General features: G+C 38.4%; 1 protein-coding gene across 2 annotated transcripts in view; it reads left to right on the top strand.

The window, feature by feature from the left end:
• Positions 1–20,892, top strand: part of GLRA2 (glycine receptor alpha 2) — a 177,933-nt gene that overhangs the window by 54,306 nt on the left and 102,735 nt on the right. For both annotated transcript variants that reach the window (XM_021682428.1, XM_021682425.1), the window contains exons 5-7: positions 15,737–15,819; positions 18,775–18,912; positions 20,639–20,853. In XM_021682428.1, coding sequence (XP_021538103.1) covers positions 15,737–15,819; positions 18,775–18,912; positions 20,639–20,853 — 436 coding nt within the window. The remainder of the gene's footprint in view (positions 1–15,736; positions 15,820–18,774; positions 18,913–20,638; positions 20,854–20,892) is intronic.

Raw genomic sequence — 20,892 nt, 5'->3', positions numbered from 1 at the left:
GATAGCAGGAAGGGAAAAATGAAGGGGGGGGAATCAGAGGGGGAGACGAACCATGAGAGACTATAGACTCTGAGAAACAAACTGAGGGTTCTAGGGGGGAGGGGGGTGGGGGAATGGGTTAGCCTGGTGATGGGTATTAAAGAGGGCATGTTCTGCATGGAGCACTGGGTGTTATGCACAAACAATGAATCATGGAACCCTACATCTAAAACTAATGATGTAATGTATGGTGATTAACATAACATAATAAAATAAAAAAATAAATAAAATAAACATTTTATGGAAACACAGAATATTTCACATGGTGAAGTGTTTGGTGTAAGATGCAGTATTGGGCACAACCTAAGTTGATGTGACCTGATGAAATGGGACATATGTAGAGCGTGGTGCTAGGGAGGAGAGTTATAAAAAGCAGCACAGGGTATCAGCAGCTCCAGCTAACCCCCTGGGCCTTGGGTAGCATTTGCTCTAGTAAATACCTGGCATCGTGCACTGCTGAAATAAAACCAAGTTTTTTCCCTTCTGTTCTATGAAGGCCTTTCCATTCTAGAACCGTGAAGAATATAATGTTCCCCAGACCTAGATCCAGAGGCAATTCTTCTATCTCTCATTCCCAGTGTAGCATATTATAAGCTCTGAAACACCCTGACAATTGTTTTGGATTGGGTAGAGTTTGTCCTGTCGCAGGTTGGTTTAGATTTTTCTTTCATTGTGGGTGTTCTATGGAATCAGAGGAAAGATCCTTGGTGTAGGAGAACTGGGCATGTCATTTTAGAGAAACACAGCTCTTGGCAGATTTGAGCTACAGGAATCTAATTATTTGCCTGGAAGGATTTTCAAAGAGCCAGACACTGTGCTGGGCCTGGAGATCCAGAACTGAGTAAGATACAGTCCTGCCCTGGAAGGGCTCCAGTCTAACAAGGCAGGCAGAGATAAGATAAATTAAGTAAGAGGAATAAATGACAAACAAGGAAAAGAAAAGTGGCTCTAACTTTGCAAATGAATATGTGACTCAAATATTGTTAGAATTTGGGGGCTGGCACCTACATATCTGTTTACTTGAGTCACTGAACTCAATTTAACTAGAAGGCAAGGAGTAATTAGTGCTAATAAATGCCCAGCTGCAGGTCTGATTCAAGTTTAAGGCCAAGCAGGTGACAGTTTCTGATGTTTTAAAGGTGCTGGAAAGATTCCTGCTGATGTTGCATTAGGGAGGATTTTCCCTCTACTCTTAGGTTTACAATGCAAATACTCCTAGAAGAGGGAATCCATTGACTTAAATTCATACTAAGATGTAAGGAGCTGATATGAAATTTTCATTTTGACAGTACATTTGAGGCCTATGAAGAATAGTGAGAATGAGCAAGTTGGATGCCTGAGACGAGAAATCAGGATGAAGAGGGTTAAGAAAGATACAAGGAAGGGATACAACAGAAGTACCAAAGATAAATTCATGAATTGTCTCTACCTTACATATTTAAATAACTACTTAAACATTGGTCCACATTAAAAAAATTATGTTCTTTGTGACGTTTTATATATGCATTTTCTGAAACCTAAAACAAATAGATGATAGCATTTCATCCACAAACAATTCCATGCTTCCTTAGCTTTGTAGGAGCAGAAGTAAAATTAACTCCACATGGAAACCAAAGCCTAAGGCTTTGATGGCCGAACAGAATACAAAGAGAACTATGCAGTCCATTGATTTCATAACAAGCAAGATCACACTTTCCAAGAAGTTTCTTAAAAGGCAGCAGTTTAAAAAAGAGGAGACAGTAGACCAGAACTCCACAAGTGTCCTGCAGATCCAAACACCTGGGGTACTTTAGTAAAATTCAAACAAATCTTTTAAATAGGAGCCAAAGGTGTTAGCTCATTGTTGGAAAATTTCTATCCAGTGTGGCAGGACACAAGTCTTTGCTGATGAAAAAGTGTCAAATCTATTTTTGTCCACTTCTCTTCTGATTTCTTCTTTGATATTCTCTTCTCTAATACATTTGATCTTACTTTTTGTTTTCTTTTTAAGTTTTTTGTTGACCCACTCCATTAAGTATTGATCATCCCTGACCAAAATATAAACAAGGACACACATCTTGCTTTGTATATTCCCTTCAGAGACAGTCAAATTCTAAACTCATGTTACTTAAAAAGGCCTGAATCCATAGTGGAATAGTGAGGTGAGCCTTGAGTATTGTACATATTATTGCTCAAACAATATTTGTTGAATTGAATATAATGGATTGAAGTAAAAGTCAGGGCACCGTGGCATATGGTGTGTAATATGAAAGAAAAAAGGAGAAGGTATTTTTGGAGAAGGTATTTTTGTCTCACTCGTCCACAATGTCTTTGCTAATAATTTGTTTTCTTTCTTTACTTTCCATTGCTTCTGAGAATTTTATGCCAGCATTCTGACTTTTATAGAAGCATAGGATTATTTTTTTTTTAATTTGAAGGTATTATGTTGCAAAGTATCTAATCCAACACCCTTGTTTTACCAATGAGGAAGTGACTTCTTTCATCAAGTTAGGTGAGGTAAAATAATGGAGCCCATAGATAGGAAAGGTAGGTCAAGAATCAAACCCTTGACTTCTATTTCAATGCTATCGTCTCCTACCCCACATTAATTCTTCATTTGCTCCAACTGAAGTCCAAAGACACAAACAAATACAATTCCAAAGGCATGTCATTTTGGAACCAACCTTTTTGGAATTCATTTTTCAAAGAACTATTGGAGGAAGAAGATAAGATTTAAGATGAGAACATAAAGTATCTTCAAATTTTGCAAATGTCTGAAAAGACTGTTTAAATTCAAGGTGCAACAGTTGACTTTCAGTTCAAGGTGCAACAATGTCAAGATCGATTTGATAGTTTTACATAGCATATGTCACTAACATAGCATATCTACTTTCTGAAAAATTTTACTATCCCAGGGATGAAAGTCATTAAGTCAAATTTCCTCCCTTCAGGCAACCTGTTGAGAACTCATTTTAGTTTTAAAGACCCTCAGAGAAGGAGACTTTATATTCTTTCTTTGGATCCTATAATAATTTACTCTAGCACCATGCAGAAATTCTTCCTTATATAACTTAAATCACAGTTGCTACAACTTAAATCAGTAGCTTTTTCCTACATTTGTTAACATGATAAACAAATGGCTACCATTTTTGGAAGAATGGAGGGAATTACCTCACTGTTTTTACTTTCATACATTTTGTCCCACTAGATTTAGTAGACATATGCTTGGTCATCAACACTATGTTGCTAATTTAATTTTACAGTGTGTTTCACTTCAGCACCAAGATGTTCTTCATCTCCCAGTTTTCACTTTGCTGTACCCTTTGGGGTTCCTACTTTGAAACGTATGATGCTGAATGCTATCCTGGTTATTTCTGATACTATAGTAGATAAGGATTTTAGAGTAAACACCCTTGGCCTTGAGTCTCTGGCCTCAAAACTTGATGAATGGCCTAGGGAAATTTGTTACTCTCTGAACTTCTATTTCTTCAGCTTTGAAAAAGAGATGATTTGGTTAAGACCATTAATAGAATACAATATATGTTATACAGATACAGGTCAAAAGTGGTATTGCCATATACTCTAAGGCCGTTGGTATTTTCTTGTAATTTAATGATTGTGCTTTCTGTTCTGGGCTCTAAGACAAAAAGTAAGCTGATCAAGATATATTCCTACAAATTTCAGACATTAAGGATAGGACAGACCCATTCCCTGAGTGTGACCTTATAGAGTAGGGGGTTCTTAACCTGAGGGTAGGTGAAAACTCCAGGAGGTCCTTGAATCTCCCTAAAGTGTATGCATATTTCCTGTACTGGGGTATTCAGCTCTTTTGTTTGTTTGTTTAGAGGAAAAGGTCCTTAAGGAAGCTATGATCCTCCAACTGTTAACAATTCTGCTTTAAGATTTAGTGCATGCCTCCAGAATGGGTATACCTGAGGCAAAGTTGGTAAGGAAATATTGTTTGCCTTAAGTGTCTTATTATTTGACTGACCAAGTACCTAGGGGTTTTATGCTACCCTCCAAATACACAGAGTCCTCCAAACCATAAGTAATTATGGGATTGCTCCTCCACAACAGTACCCCTTATCACCAAGATATCTGTTCCCCCTCATCATCAAACATTATCTGACCTGAAACTTATTCTTTTATGGCATTGGAGGTGATTTTCTTGTTAATCTCTTTTGATTCAATTCATGATTCTAGGTGTGGATGATTCAGTGTTCCACCTTCCCAGTAGTACTTGAGTTGTAATAGAGAACTCTCAGGGATTGACATGCCTCTCCCTCTGATGATAGATTAAGGCACCACTGAGAGTAGGTGGAGTATAGATTTCTAGACAGACATCCAACAGTGTTCCCCAAATAATCCTGTCTAATGACTGACTCTACCCACACACATACGAGGCCAACTTTTCTCACATAACCTCCTATCCTTGACTCATCCGGAGCTTGATGCAAGAACTTCAAAAGATTCTAACTTTAGTTACAGAATGATTTTTATGGCATAGAAAAGAAGAAAATTCTCTATTTAGATGTCAGAGCTGAAAATAAAATGCACAGTGAACTTAGACCTGCCTAAATGTTACCAGTGGTGATACTTTGATTATCTTACTCTCAATTTTGATGAGACATATAAGCCCATATTTTCTGTTAGAAGGCAGCTATAAAAGCTGTGATTTCTTGTCTCTGTGCCTATTTGAACCATGTTTATCTTTATATCCTATAATCCAGGCAAAATTACATTCTCATTTTCCAATTCTGTGTCCAAATCCTCATTAGTTTTGTGACTTGACTTAATGCAGTAATTAATGACTGTAACATAAGCGCCCACATCAGAATTAAGCAGTGAGTCTTCAGAGAAGTGCTGGGAAATGCCATGGAAACCACAACGATTCCATTCTTCCTAGAGTCAAGCAAGGTTGGGAGGGTGGGAAGCAGTGGTCCTCAAAAAAGGCGCCACTGAGGGTACAAGTATTAGAGTTCAGAAAGTGTGTTCTGTATATGACAGACTCTCTTAAAGTTCTGGAAAGCTCTGTCAGGCTTCTAACTGGGTTCAGAAATTCACATATACTCATGGGCATAATACTTATTCAAACACAGCAGCATTAGGATTTTACCTTTGTTTGGAGGAAAAGAGGGAATTGTGCAATGAAACTCATGGCAGCTGGCATGAGCACTTGTCCTTGACTGTTTACCTGATTGGACTAGCAATAGCAACCAGTAGATTTTCCTCCTTTTGGAGGTAACTTTCCAATGCATTTAACATTCATCAGAGTTTGCTCTGAAGGTGATGGGGCAAAGAACAGAATACTGAAAAGGTAGCTCAGGGCATCAGGAACTCCACACTTGCTTGCATCATTCACTGTATCCTCCAGGCTCATAGAACTGCCTCTCTAACCCAATCAGTCATTCTGAGTCTTAGTTTCCTCATCCATAATATGAGATTGAACTAGAAAAGATTAGATAAAATCTGAGGCTCCTTGTAGCTCTATCTTACATCTATAACTCAAAATGATCTCCTTCCCAAACCGCAAAATTCCCTCTGGATGAGGAAATAAGAGTGAGTCCTTTGTGTCCCTTAGGGCTTGGGAGTAAGCAAGCGAGGATTCTGAAGTTTAAGGTGCCGATCTCAAATTATTTTTGGATCTTTGAACCTTTCTCTCACAAGTTAAATATCCAATTCTTGAAAAGAGAAACCTGATTTTCGAGTGGGGCAGGGAATATTGGACTACCTATAGTTTAAGAGGCAGCCTTGTGTTCAACATACAGTTTTCACAATGACAAATACTCAATACTAAACTCCCTACTGAGAAATTTCCCAATCACAAATTAGACCATTTATACCCTCTGATTCACTCAGCAGGAGTATCCATGAGATATTATTTTAGAATGTATTCATGAATTATGGGCTTATATGCTTTTAGACAATTTTACAAAGATGGTTGGCTGGCACAATTATTAACTAGATATGTAGGCTAACGGAAATTACATGGTATATTTGAGCCAGCAGAGTCGAAGGGCTAGTCTGCTATTAATCATTACCTGAATTTTCTTGTGGCAGGAAGCCAAAGGAAATTCGGAGGTCCTAGTGAGCCTGTTCAACTCATGTTGACATGGGCCTCTGCCTGGTCCATAGTGCTACCTTTGAAAGCCTCCCTGGATGGCATTAATCCCCAAATAAATACATATAATATCACCATGGCTCTTATGAGACACATGAATTACTTTAGCACATTCTCATAGCACATAATCCAAAAGAAAGGCAATCCATTTTAAAATGGGGGAAAAAAATTTACATCCTCAAAGCTCAGCAGTCTCTCCAACAAGTCTATCCTTGCTTGTGGCATTTAAAATTACAAACCAACATCTGTACTGAAGAGAATACAACATTTATCACTGGACAGCCATTGAAAGACAATTAAGGACATATATAATTATGTAAAGTTCTACACATGACACACACTCAGAGCAAGGCCATCTCATATCTGATTGATCATTCCTTTCAAAGGACAATAAAACAAATGCTTTATTTGATGTTTCATTTTAGTAGGGATATTTTGCTAAATTTGAGCAGTTAGATGAAGGATAGAAAGCAATAAATGAGGTGGGGATTACAGACAGAATGCTATGGGGTGGGGAAGATGTCAGTTCTGAGATCAGTTCTGAGATTTAGGAAGACTTGGATTCAAATCCAATCTTAGTAAGTGACTGTGAGGTCATTTAACCTTTCATTGATCTGCAGTTTTTCTCAGTTCCAGATTCATACCAAATGTTCAATGAATGTCATAATAACCCCGAGGTGGCTGTAGGATAAAAGGGAGGGAAGGGGGGAGACCGCTCTCCCTATTCCCCCTAACCCATATACATGAACATTTCCTTATTCAGTACCTGTTACTCAGGCTCTACTCACTTTCCATACCTAGTTTCAAGCAGATAGATATCCTCCTTGCCTTGGGTTTCCTCCCTTTGGGAGGCATTTAGCTCATAACAGAAGTGATAGTTGCATCTTTTTATCTTAAAACCCTATTTGCAGTTCACAAGCATTTGTTCCCTTTCTCTTTTGCCAGAAGTAAAATAACCCCAAACAAAATGTTAAGAAAATTATTATACAACACTTTCAGATACAGAATGGCTAAGAAAATTGCTATACGGTGCTCTTAGACATGCAGTGACCATGGACAAGTCAGTTCTCATTATTCTAATGTGTAGACTTAATAACATTTTATCTTGATGAATATCTGGGTGTATAAATAAATACTAGATATGAAATGACTTTGAAATATAAAAATGTAACTGGAATGTGAACAGTATTAGTTGAGTCTTTGGTACTTTGGGCTCTTCTTTCTGGGGGTGTCCAATTTAGCCCTCTCCTATTCAACACCTTCAAAACATTTTTGTTCAGGAAATATCAAAGCATTTGGAAAAGTTTTAGCCACAGATTTATCAGTTGCTCTCCAAGTTGAATCCAATCCATATTTGGACTTAATTAACATGGGCCAACCATATGTGTGCACATTTTTCTGAAAGGACCAGGCACAGATGGGAACAGATATTGTATTTTTGTCCTTCCCAGCTAGTATTGCTCAATGCATATGGGTATTTTCTGTGATGCCTTTATAATGTTTGGTAAACATGGACCTTCCTAGTCAGCCACTGGCATTTTAGTCAAGGGAGAGGAGTAGAACAGCCAATGAACCAACAGCGATGTGATGCATCTCTTCCAAAACCCAAGGTCAACAGTGAAAAACAAGTCTTATATTTCTTTGAAATTAATTAAGAGGATAAAGTCTAACCATACAGCTTAGATCCAGGGTGGGGTTTATGTTCAGCCCTAGACAATATTGAAAGAATGATTTCTCTCTGGTGTCCTAGGCACACGGTTCTGAGCCATGTTTTCCATCCAGCTTCATCCTTCCGTTTAATACTCTCAGTATCAAAGTCTGCTCTTGGGGATATTGATAGGGAATCTGAGAATCCATCAACTCATATACACAAAGGAAGAAATGACTAACAGTATTTAAAACACTATTCTTTCCCTAGATTTGCATCTTAATAGTCATGGGAGCATTTAGCTAAATGTCTGTTAGTTAATTATATGTAGCAGCTAAGAATTGGAAGGTGTTTGAGCAAGGATATGCATTGGGATCTTTCTGGAACTCCTAATAATTTACACACCATGAATTTTCAATCTTTACTTATATGGAAAACATTTCTAGGTGCAGCCACAGCTGTGCTTGCCCATAGATTAGGTGAATAGCTCAGGGCTAGAGTGAGCAGGACACTCATCTATGCTTTCTATGATGAGTGAGTTCAAAGCAGCCATTTAATTACAAAGCTTTCAGAAGATGAGTTTTAAAATGTCATTCCTTGCCTGCCTTGCCAAAGTTGAACCAATTATTTTTGTTCTTCATAAATCAAGATCCTTTTGTGGGTACCTTGGGTTTTGATTTAGGAGCATCAAATGATTATTACAAGTCCTACTTCCCTGATACACTCAAAAGGTCCTCTCAGGATCTAGGGCTGTAAGGGTAGGTTATCTGTTCTACCCAACCGGTGTGAGCACTTATCTAGGGCAACAAGGGAGTAATTAAAAGCCTTTAACTTAATTAATTCAGTTCAGTTATGTCTGATTGACATAATCTGGAAAGATTCTTTAAATGGGGATTTGGAAACAATTTTAAGAAGTTGAAGAATAAATTCACAACTCTTGAGGTATATTCCATTGAAAGAATATATAAATAATTAATATATATTATCATGTAATATATAAATAACAATAATATTAAACTATGATCTCCTTCAAGAGAGAAACAGTTATTTCAAGTGTCTGATATGCACAGTGCCCAATAAATTGCTGAATAGATGTGCTAGATTACAACCCAGGTGGAGTTCTGTTTAACACTAATACCTTCTCACTGAGGACCTGGAGCTGGTCCTCCTCTGTGCTCTGTCCTCCTTCCTGACCAGTACCATGAGCTTTTTAAAATTTATAGCTGAGGTTCATCCAATGCATGTTATAGCCACCTCCCCAACTTCCTTTGAAATTTCTCGGTGGCTGATTTTCTAGTCTAGAGACCAGGGACAGTGCACTGATATACTGCCACTGCCCTGACTAGAGTTCTATTGCCTACCTTTGCACATTTGTGTGTTTTAATAGACATGGACTTGGTTTCCTCTCTGCAGCACCTGGAAACTGTCCTCCTACCCTTCTTAGCAGCTTCCCCAGTTTCCTGGGCACACCCACCATATTACTTTCTTTTTTAAAAACTTATTTATTTATTTATTTACGAGAGAGGAGACAGAGAGAGAGAGAGCAGGGGGAGGGGCAGAGGGAGAGGGAAATGGAGAGAGAATCTCAAGCAGACTCCCTGCCGAGCACAGGGCTTGATGTGGGGCTCGATTCCATGATCCTGAGATCATAACCTGAGCCGAAATCAAGAGTTGGATCATTAACCGACTGAGCCACCCAGGAGCCCACACACTCACCATATTCTTGGTTGCCAGTGGACTAACCTTGGTTTCACTGCCATGACTTTACCAGCATGCCTCTCTATTGTGACTGAGGATCATGACTAACACCTCTTGTTTTACAACCCCTGGTACAATCACTTAGAACCCTACTTGGGCCTAATTGTCCTGCCTTGGTTTCAAGTAGAAAGTATATCTGCCAAAGAGAGTGCTAACATTACTGAAAAATTGCAGACGTCTTTCTCAATCTTCCTATTTCCCTTTTAAAATTTTCTCCTTTTACTATATCATGTTGACAGTAATTAAAGTCATCCATTGAGACATGCTGAAGTTGTGCTTCTCAAAATGTGCTCTAGGACACCAGCATCAGTATTACCTGGGCTGCTTATCAAGAGGGCCTGAGAACCTGCATTCAAATACCCTTGCTATGATAAAGGGTATCTTGATCAGACAACCAGCCTGGCAGTGTCTTTTAATCCACTGACTCCCTAACTCTTCTCTCCCCTCTCCCCATCTGTGGGTTGTATTAATGATGTACTTTTAACTTGACTTCTAACTTGCCCCCAGGCTACTTTCACTTAAGGTCTAGGTGACTTCAGATGATACTCTTGTTTGATACTGGATGCATCCTGTCAAATCTCCCTGGCATTAGAATGTCACATGGTTCAGAAATTTCAAAGTACAACTGAGAGGAGAGATTCAACAAACCTACATTGTATCATAAGGCTGTCCTTATGTTCTTGGGGAAAGAGGGGATTGTGTTCTAGGATGCTGGATGACAAAGCCCAATGGGGGCAATAAATATGTCACCTATATACCCAGATAGCGAGAAAGTTCCTATTTTAAGAAGCATTATTACTAGCATTTAAAATTTTCATTATATTCGAGAATGCAAATTCACCTATAAGAAGAAATCCTTTAAGCTGGTCACCTTCACTGACAGTTTAGAATCATAAAAATTATGAACAGGATAGGGTTGTGGGTGGAGAATGAGGCCAGAGATTTATTCAAGGTCAAATAGCTCTTTATGGGTAAGCTGGGTCTACCACCTAGGTCCCTGAATCCCCAGTCAATGATACTTCTACTCTGTGAAGCTACCAGGAGAGGCTAGAGGAATTTTTAAAAGAATAGATCATGAGAAGTCTGGATTCCTGAAGAAAAATGAAAGGGGTATCCCTGAGTAGGTACAAGGCAACTAAGGTGTCTACAACCTACTCTGTTGACTTTGCCGACAAAAGAGGATGATAAACTAAGATTTTTTTTTCTAAGGAGAAAATGTAGTAGAGTGGAAAATAAATAAATGGATCTGACATCAATTAAAGTTGGGTTCAAATCTAACTTTGGTCACTTAATGGTTTTGTAGCCTTGGGAAAATGGCTTAACCTCTGAGCTTCAATTTGCTTATCTCAAAAACAAAGAGAATACTGCCTTATGTGATGGTATCCCATGACTGTAAAATAATAAGAGTGCTTGACCTACAGCAGGTGCTCAGAGAATTATGATTATTAATACTATCATTGTCATCACTTAAATTTTTATTTTTCCTTAATAAGTATTTTAATGCTAAAAAAAACTCACCATAGGTCCTGTCGCCTCTGTGGGGTTTTGCAGTGTGCTACATAGAGTGTGCTAAACGTTGGCCCTGAGAGAGGAACAATAGTAATATACCAGAGACTCTCTTGCTTCTCCTGAAAAACACAAAAATATCCCCTTGTCCTTCCTCTCCAAGCAAGACAGACTACTGTAATCATTAGAATCAACTCTCCCAAAATAGTACACTAGCAATCTTTGCTTCAGGCAAACAGATCACTCATTAAAATTTGTATTTCTACCTGCAAATTCATTTTTTCTTCAAATGGCTTTATTCCCCCCTCCTCTTTCACTGGGAATGAACTCCCAATTCTAACACTGAGTTCCTTATGAACCGTAGTTGCTTCAAGAGTCAGGGAGCTTGGGTGCCTGGGTGGCTCAGTTGGTTAAGCGACTGCCTTCGGCTCAGGTCATGATCCTGGAGTCCCGGGATCCGCACTGAGCTCCCTGCTCAGCAGGGAGTCTGGTTCTCCCTCTGACCCTCCCCCCTCTCATGCTCTCTCTCTCATTCTCTCTCTCAAATAAATAAATAAAATCTTAAAAAAAAAAAAAAAGAGTCAGGGAGCTTTCTGCCCACCGTAACAATGGAAAGTTAAATGATTAATTTGCATCTCTCTAGCTATGTGAGAACAGTCCTGGCCATGGACCCAGCTATCTGTCCAAGGCTCAAGGACAGGTGGACTGAGCTTCCTGACTTTCCTTCAGCTTGATTTGCCTCACTTCTAGTAAGAACCAGCTAGCAACTTACAGAAGGGGCAAGCAAGCTTTGTTGGCTTCCCTTGCCTGTCTTGTAATTTGGCAACACCCTCTGGGCTCTGGTGACCAGGTTCCTCTCTTCTAAATCCACAGTCCTTTCTCATTTCCACAGAACAAAAGCCTGAAATCCTCCCATAGAGCTTTAGGATGCTGATTCATTCATTTGTTCCACAGATATTTACTGAATATCTACTCTTTGCCAGGCACTGTTTTAGATGGTAAAAAAGAGAGTCCCAGGCTTTGTGGATTTTGCATTGTAATAGGGGAGAGATACATGTAAGGGTAACTGAAACAGTTTACAATGTCTGCTTCTATCAGTCATTTAAACTTTGAGTAAGGTATAAACCCAAGAGCCGGTTTTATGGGCAAGGTAAACCGAACAGGAGAGGAATAAGGAAGGCATGTGAGATTTGGGGAGAGTGACTTCCTGTGCTTCATTTTATTTTTTTTTTGCCTTTAAAATAGAAATGGGTACTCAGCCTTCTTTCTGTCAGTAACAGGGCCCCTGTAAGGGAACTTTATTCTTTACCTTGTGCAAACAGGAGCAGGGGTAGCCTGAATGCATGCATGTCAACCGCAGTGACAGTGGGGGAATGTAGTAATAATGCTTCAGGAAATGAGTTATTTAACAAAAAACGAATGGAAGATGGGTGGCCTCAGCTCAGTGCCTTCAGGTGCAATGGCCTTAATATTTTAGATCATGGGGAAGAAGAGCATATCTGATATGCTGTAGGCAGTACGTGCCAGCGGAAAGTCTGAGTTTCAATTCAAATATTTAATTCTGTAAGACCCACCAAAATAGTATAAGGTCGTGTCAGTCTTATTTGGTGCAATTTCTACACCTCAGTAGAGAGCACAAGGGAAGTTCTGGGGTGATGGATATATTCTAAATCTGGATGTGGGTGCTTTTTAGATAGGTGGATAAAGATGTAAAATATCATCATGCTCTCTAACTTAAGATTTGTATGTTTTTACTGTGTTTAATGTATACGCCAATGAAAAAGGGAAAAATAAGTAGAGGGCAAGTCTGAATTTTAGGCCTGCAGGTGTGTGGTGAACAAGACATAAATTATGGGCTCTGTGACCCATGAAGGGATTGATTAGGTCTTTACAATCTTTCCCCATTTGCTCAGCTAATGACATGATGTAGCGAACTACGAACCGTTAACTTTTCTCCTTGTATTGGTGCCCATCGGGTTCCAATACAAAACCTATCGAGAAAGGAAATCAGAAAAACAAATGAGGAAGAAGGAAAATACCGGCTGAGTTCTCAGCTGAGACAGAATTAGAGAGTTTTTTTTTTTCTTAAGATTTTATTTATTTATTTGAGAGAGAGAGTGAGAGAGAGAAAGAGCACAAGAGGGGGGAGCGGGAGAGGGAGAAGCAGACTCCCCACTCAGCAGGGAGCCCGATGCGGGACTCGATCCCGGGACTCCAGGATCATGACCTGAGCCGAAGGCAGTCGCTTAACCAACTGAGCCACCCAGGCACCCCAGAATTAGAGAGTTTTATGCTTGTTGGGAATTTCTCTCAGTGGGGTTTTCCATTCTGTTCATAGTTTTGACCCTAAGAATTCTGGGTCCCTGTAGGATTGTGAGATCTTCCACAAAGGCAGAAATAATTGTGTGTGAGACCTCTTCTCCCTAAATAAATGCGAAAGTTTCACTTCACAAAAGAATCATATTCAGCAAGCCTATGATTAAGAATATTAAAACTGGGTTGTTTCCAATAGCAAATGAATGGTTGCATGTTTTTCAAAGCTGTATTCATTTCCACTATTATTATTTTCTAACTTCTCAAAAGTAAACTTTTCAAAATCACGATGAAATTTCCAGTTTCTGGTTTTGATTCACTTAAATTATGCACATGCCCCCTGATTGTTTTTGTCAGATGAACATATTTTTTATTTTATGAAAATATTTCTATTTTAAAAAATAGGAGAGAATAAATGGATTCTCATTGTGTTAATAACAAAACCCCTATTCATAGATCCTGCTGAGGTCTTTTCCCCCTTAATAAAGTGCCAGGTTTTAAAAAGTTTTGATTACTAGAAATTTTCATTTTGATTCTTTTACTCTGCCCTTAAAGAGTTCATGCCATTGATCTCAACAATATTGTGTTTTCCAAAAAATAAAGTCTTCATGATGGGAAAAAAATCTAAATATCTATATCTCCATTTATATCTATCTCTAAATGAACTCTACGATTGACAAAAATTATATATCCTGTCTAAAATGTTATTTTTACGTCAGTTGTTTAGAACTCAGAGCTATTTTTTTTTCCTTTAGAAACATGGTATTCATGTTCTCAGAACAGCCCACAGAAGCTAGGTAATTTGTTTAGCAATGAAGGTGAAATACTGTATGTTTATGGCACAATTTTAATTATAATAAAATAAAGCAAAGGATTACTGAATAAGACAGAATTTTATAATTTTACCTTTCAGCTATTGTTTGAAGACAGGCATGTTTAATTACGTGAAGATGGACATCTTCAAATAAATTATACTTGTCAACACAGATAATGCTGAATAAAGAGTAAAAACAAAATATGAATCACCCAACCAAACAGAAATACTTACTTTTAACATAGTGTTGTGTTTATTTCCAAGACTGAAAACTTATTTTTACATAATTGAGATTATAATGCACTGTTCTGTATCTTGCTTTTCCCAATCGTTCTTGTATTTGAACAAAAATTTGAAGACTGTCAGCATAGATTCTTCACCTGATCTGACTTCAAATCCCAAACATTTTTTTTTCTTTAACATAAGTGTGCTACTACTTTTTGTTTTGTCTTGGCTTGCATGGAATGTATAAAATGAAGCCAAGAAAGGAGAAGGGAGTTTAGGTACCCGTGCAAGCATCAGAGGGTTCTACGCGTATAAAAGATGTCTGAGAGAAAATGAACAAAATCGGGAGCAGCAAACTTTAGAATAACAGGGATGCTAAATGGGAATAAGCATCATTTTATCCTATCCCATCTTTTGAAAAGGAGATGAATGTTTATTGAGTTTAAGGTCTTGCTTAGGGGACAGAGAGTGTTTGAGGCAATACTGGGAAAGGAACCTAGATCTGGTGGTGCTCAATTTCCTTCCTTACATATCTGAGGTCTAGAAAAATTGAAGAGGAAGAGGTGTGCATCATCTCCTGGAGGAATAAACAAGGAAATGGCGAAAGAGATAGCAGCTCAGTCAATATCCTGATACAAGGCATGGTCAGAGCTGCCTGGAGCTCTGAAAAGTTAAGGAAACAGTGAAGGAGGAGCGGAGTAGCCTTTCTTTGGTGCAGAGAGGTGAAGACTATTTATATGCTACCATCCTTAAATGTTCTTTTAACTCAAGCATTACTTGCTCCAGATTTGTCAAAATTCTAGAATAAGTGCTACAATATATTGTGAACCTATCCATGTGGATTAGCAAATGAAGAGTTAAATATTTGCCCATTTGATGGAAGGAGAACAATGCCTGTCACAACCAATTATGCATATCACATCATTTACTGTCCTTGAAGCAAAGTCCACCTGTCTCAAAGTATAACTCTAAAATAGTATAAACTTTACGTCTTTTGGACATCAGTGTGAGTAAGAGCCCATTGTTATCATATGATACTATTTCTCAGCACTCTTGTTGATTCTAAAATAAACTTGAGATCACTGAGGTGGGAGTTAGAGGCTGGAAGATGGGAAATAGAGAGTAAGGGGTTATAACGAAATTCTATAATGTTCCTAACATTTACAAATGACTACTTGTTCACTTGAAAAATAGAAAGCATTGCCTTGTGTGGAGCTTAGATTTCATTATTTCAATCAGTGTCACTTTGCTTAATGCCAAATGTTGATTTGTTTCTCAAGATTCAGACCTTGCAGATCTAAAATTTGTTTTTAATTTTTTTTTCTTTGCTAAGACTCACCTTGACCTTATCCTGTCCCATGGACTTGAAGAATTTTCCAATGGATGTCCAGACTTGTACAATGCAGCTGGAGAGTTGTAAGTCCCCACTGTTGAAATGACTGCCTGCTTGTTTTAACCGATGACCTGGTTCTTTTAGTGTGTCATTAAGAAGAAAGGACCCATAAGACTCATTCTCTACCTATTACCAAATCCCAAGGCCCTAATGGAAGGATAAGCAAGTGTGCCTGTCTCATACACAGACAATCTTTCAAGTAAAATGCCAAATAACTTGCTCTTCCTCAAAAAACAAACCCGATTTAGTAACTTTTATTTGAAATGAAAATGTCTCCTGGGAAAATTAAGATTATTAGTCATTCAATCTCTAAAATGAATCACTTTCTCATCAGAAAATTATATTTCTTTCTATCTTATGCTCATATAGACCATCACCCCAAAGGAATTTTGTCAGGAAGGGATAACTGATTTGAGGACAAGATATAGGGACCTTAGCCAGAGGAGGATGCAAGAACAGGGAGGCCAGAGATGATACGGAAAAAAAGGCATTTCCCTTAAATGGGCAGTGGAGCCACAAAGGCACGGGGAAGGAAATAGAGAAATGTAATCTACTTTATCCCCTTTATGCCCTAGCCCTGATTTCACTGACATCTTTGACATGTACCATACGTTGCTGATGCCTCCAAGGTAATGGGATTTTTAGGCAAGAGACATGAACATTTTTTTGGCTTGTTCTGTCACTTTCTCTGTTTGTAAAGTACAGAGAATAATAAGCAATACTGACCTACAGGGATGTTAGGAGATTTAATGAAGCAAGGGCAAGCAAATACTTTTAACTTCTTGGTTTAGAAAAATAATAAAGATAAAAAGACACATCAACTATTATTAAAAAAGAGGCAGTGACAGGGTTTCCTTCTGATCACTTAAAATCACTGTAGATTTCCCTTGAAATTCCCTACAGAAAGAAACAAAATAATGAAATGTCTTTGTTTTAAGAAGTTGTCAGGGACAAAATGAGAATTTCTGATTTACAATAGGCTTTATGTATTTATTTGTTTCCCTATTGCCTCTTCTTTTGAGAAGAAAGTTGAGAAAAACATTTTCTTATATAATGGTTCCTTCTTTGTGTCTCCTCTCCTGCTCCAAATTCTCTCCTGCCTCAACCCAATACTTATTTTCTCTGTAAAACAGCAAGCATAGCTGTCATCTGAGGCTCCCCCAAGACTTAAAAAACTTCAATTAGTAAATATGCTTGGTCCTTGCAGGCCCCAGAAGTAACGAAACCAAAGCAGCCGCAAAGTGTTTACCACTAACTTTGAATTATTCCCTCCTCTTTTACCCTGGTATTACTTACTTCCTCCTTCCCCATCTCTTTCCCTCATCTGTCTGCCCCAGTCTGGGGCTTCAGGATGGCTGACAATAACTATTACTGTGGTGGCCAGTAAGAAGCTGACCAGATAAGGATATGGGATCACACGGATATGGGGATATGAGCTTCTCGCATTGGTTGGAGAAACCCAACAAGTACTCATATAGCGTTCAGTGCAAGAGACAGGGTTAGTTAGCCATTCTCTTTGTGGAACATCAATACTTATATAGTCTCCTCTTTTTAATTCCCAGCTTTCCATGTTTTATTTTTTGGCTTTGAATAGAAAAGGTGGCTCAAAGAAAGAGGAAAGTAGATTCCAATTAACTTTGTCATTGATTTCTGGGTAGCTTTGGCGAGTCACTATCTTGTAGTAAAAAAGAATCTATAAACTCAATAAATATGCTGAAGTTATTGGCCCACCAAGACCTAACATAATATCCCTTGTCCTCCTCACTCTCATTTTAGAGTTCAAATATCACAAAGAGGGAAGGGAGAGAAAAGATGCCTAAAAGAATAGCAGCCTTCATTTCTGGGGTACAAAAAGATCCAGAAGCACTTAACAGATAATGACCTAGTTAGCAGGAGCTTGGAAACTAAGAGCTAACTCTGGTTTACTAAACTGATAACAGTCTTACTTTGGATGGCTCAGGATTCATAGAACAATATGACCTTATATGATGGAGAATCTGTTTTACTTCATATTAATCATTGTGATGAGTGGGCCCAGTTAGCAAGATACTAGCACAAATGAATATTCCTGATTTGCATTATTCCACAACTTCCTTTTAGGTTGCTTGTTTACGTCTCCCCCACTTGGTAAAATAACAGAGGATTGACCATAAGAACCTTAACATAAGCTTTCTTTTTTTTTTTAATTTAAATATAAGTAGCCAACATATAATACATCATTGCTTTTTGATATAGAGTTCAATGATTCATTAGTTGTGTATAACACCCAGTGCTCATCACATCACATGCCCTCCTTAATGCCCATCACCCAGTTACCCCATCCCCACACCCACCTCCCTTTCCACACCCTCATTTTGTTTCCCAGAGTCAAGAGTCTCTCATGGTTTGTCTCCCTCTCTGATCTCTTCCCATTCAGTTTTCCCTCCCTTTCCCTATGATCCTAACATAAGCTTTCTGAAAACAAAGCTAATATACCCTAGAAGAGGGGCCAGGTTTACAATGGAAGTGTTTTAGGCAGGACTGTGATGAATTCATTCTCATTTAATAAAAATAGAAGAATGCTTTTCATTTGAAATACTAAGACTAGTGCCATGAATTGGATTGTCTTACTGGATTGTCACAAACACAGCTCTTTCTAAAATAAAGACAACCTTCAAAGGATTTTTATGTTTATTTATTTGTTTGTTCTTCAGAAAGATTTAGTAAATTAAGAGGGCAGAAGAAAATGGACTTTATAGATTCCATTCTCCCATTACACAGAAAAAATCATTCAGAAATAGCTTGTGCTCTTCAATTTCTTTGGCTCCAATGACATGTAGTTGTCACGATGATTGTAGCTCCTTTACTAAAAATGATCTTGAATTGATTGGGCATGTGTCTGCTTTAGATGGTTTCCTTGTTTGTTCTTTACATGGCTAGACTTTCAAGCTTTCCTGGAAAGATGCATTAAATTTTTCACTATGATTTGTTTACTCCAGTTGGGTACACGATGAATGACCTGATATTTGAGTGGTTAAGCGATGGTCCAGTTCAAGTTGCTGAAGGACTGACCCTGCCTCAGTTTATTTTGAAAGAAGAGAAGGAACTTGGCTACTGCACAAAGCACTATAACACTGGTAAGTTTACTTTCAGCTGCTAAACCCAAGTGGGCTCTATCTGCAGTGTGTGCTATATATCACATCACCTTGATTGCTATATCTTTACCAAGAAAATGGAGCTACAAGGCATAGACCTTGGCTCAAAACCCCCTTTACAGATAAGATGTCTGCACCCTCTGGAATAAGTCAGTGAGCACAATAGATAATTTCTCCAAAATGGAGAGAGAAGGAAAAAGATTTGGGATTCTTTTGCTGTTCCCTTGCTGACCATGTGCTGTCAAATGAGTTTGAGGAAATGTGTACAAGACCTTGTATATACTGCAGGAAATGTATAAATTCTGGCCCGTTCCTGGCACCCACTCTTGCCACTGGATCCTCAGATCAGTTTGTACTCTCTGACTTAGTGGAAGAGAGGAATAACCACATAGGACTTTGTAAACCCAGAAATACAGTTGCTGTGCTCTCCAGTCCTTGATGGTGATAGGAATTTGGATGAAAACCAGCTGGTGGGAATTCACCTGGTTCTAAAGCCACGCACTGTCGTAGTGCTGATAGACACAAAGGTCGGGGGAGAATATGAGGAGGTAGTAACAAGTGAGCCTATGTTGTTACCTAGAAGATCATGCCTGCCCAGTAAAGTTGATGGCTTTTCCTACAAATGTCCCAGTCTTTGATACCACACAAGCTGATCATGGAGAGGCAAGCTAGACAGGATAATTTATTCAGTGACTGCTCCAGATCCCTTGCTAAATAGAACATTCATGAACACTTATTCCAATAGTCAATAGTGCTTCTTATGAAGTGACCAAAACCTGGTTCCAAAGTGTTTTTCCTGACCAAGAGGAATCCAACCCTATCTCTCATAATTTGTGTGGACTAAGCCAAATTACCTTCCGGGGTTCTGTCTCCAAACCAATTAAGGGGAAAGAAAAGTGGCAAGGGACAGGAACATTTGTCTCTTAACAGTATGTTAAAAGTTTTAATATCTTTGTATACACTCCTTTTATAAGTATTGTAACACTGTAAACAGATTTTAGGAATATTCTAAATGTCCTCAAGCAATTACCCAGAAAGCTAGGAAATTGTTACAATGACTAGATTATATGCATGTCATATACAAATGTACATTTTTCTCTTATTATGGATGGCACAAAGATAGATACACAATTATCCAATTAATTTGAGGGCCCCATGTGAACTTTACTATTTTCAACTGTTACATATTATGCATTATATATTATATGCTATACATACATACTGCAGCTTATGTATTGTATGTTATATATTACATATTATAACCGCACAAAATGTCACTATTTCTACTTGTCAGTTTCTGACTGTCTTGCAAATTCTGAAGTTCTGTCTAAATAATCAAGCTACAAGCACAGATTTAGAAAAATCATTCAGTCCAGTGACTCTTTTTTTTTTATTATTAAGTAGGCTCATGCAGGGCTTGAATTCATAACCCTGAGATCAAGACCTGAGCTGAGATCAAGAGTCAGATGCTTAACCAACTGAGCCACCCCGGCACCCTTAGTCCAGTGACTCTTAAGATCACTCATTCTCACAAATGTTAATTCCATTACTGGTTGAGTTGAAGAAGAGTTGAATTGGTTATGTAGGGTTAGCATTTTGTGCAATCTTCCAAATCCACCTGTAATACTCTTAAAAACTGAACAGTGGGAGGCTAGAATGGGAAAGATAAATTCAAATTGGATCTTAAATCATTATTTCCTGCTTTCAGGAAAGTTTACCTGCATCGAGGTTAAGTTTCACCTGGAACGCCAGATGGGATACTATCTGATCCAGATGTACATCCCCAGTCTGTTGATAGTCATTTTGTCCTGGGTCTCCTTTTGGATAAACATGGATGCAGCCCCTGCTAGGGTTGCACTGGGCATCACCACTGTCTTAACAATGACCACCCAGAGTTCAGGTTCCAGGGCATCTCTGCCAAAGGTAAGAAGTCTCCTCACTTGACAACCAGTGACAGGAGGC

Source organism: Neomonachus schauinslandi, chromosome X (genome assembly GCF_002201575.2).
Source record: "Neomonachus schauinslandi chromosome X, ASM220157v2, whole genome shotgun sequence".
Taxonomy (NCBI): Eukaryota; Metazoa; Chordata; class Mammalia; order Carnivora; family Phocidae; genus Neomonachus; species Neomonachus schauinslandi.
Note: the sequence above shows the minus strand (reverse complement) of the source record. Positions and strands in the feature narration are given on the sequence as shown.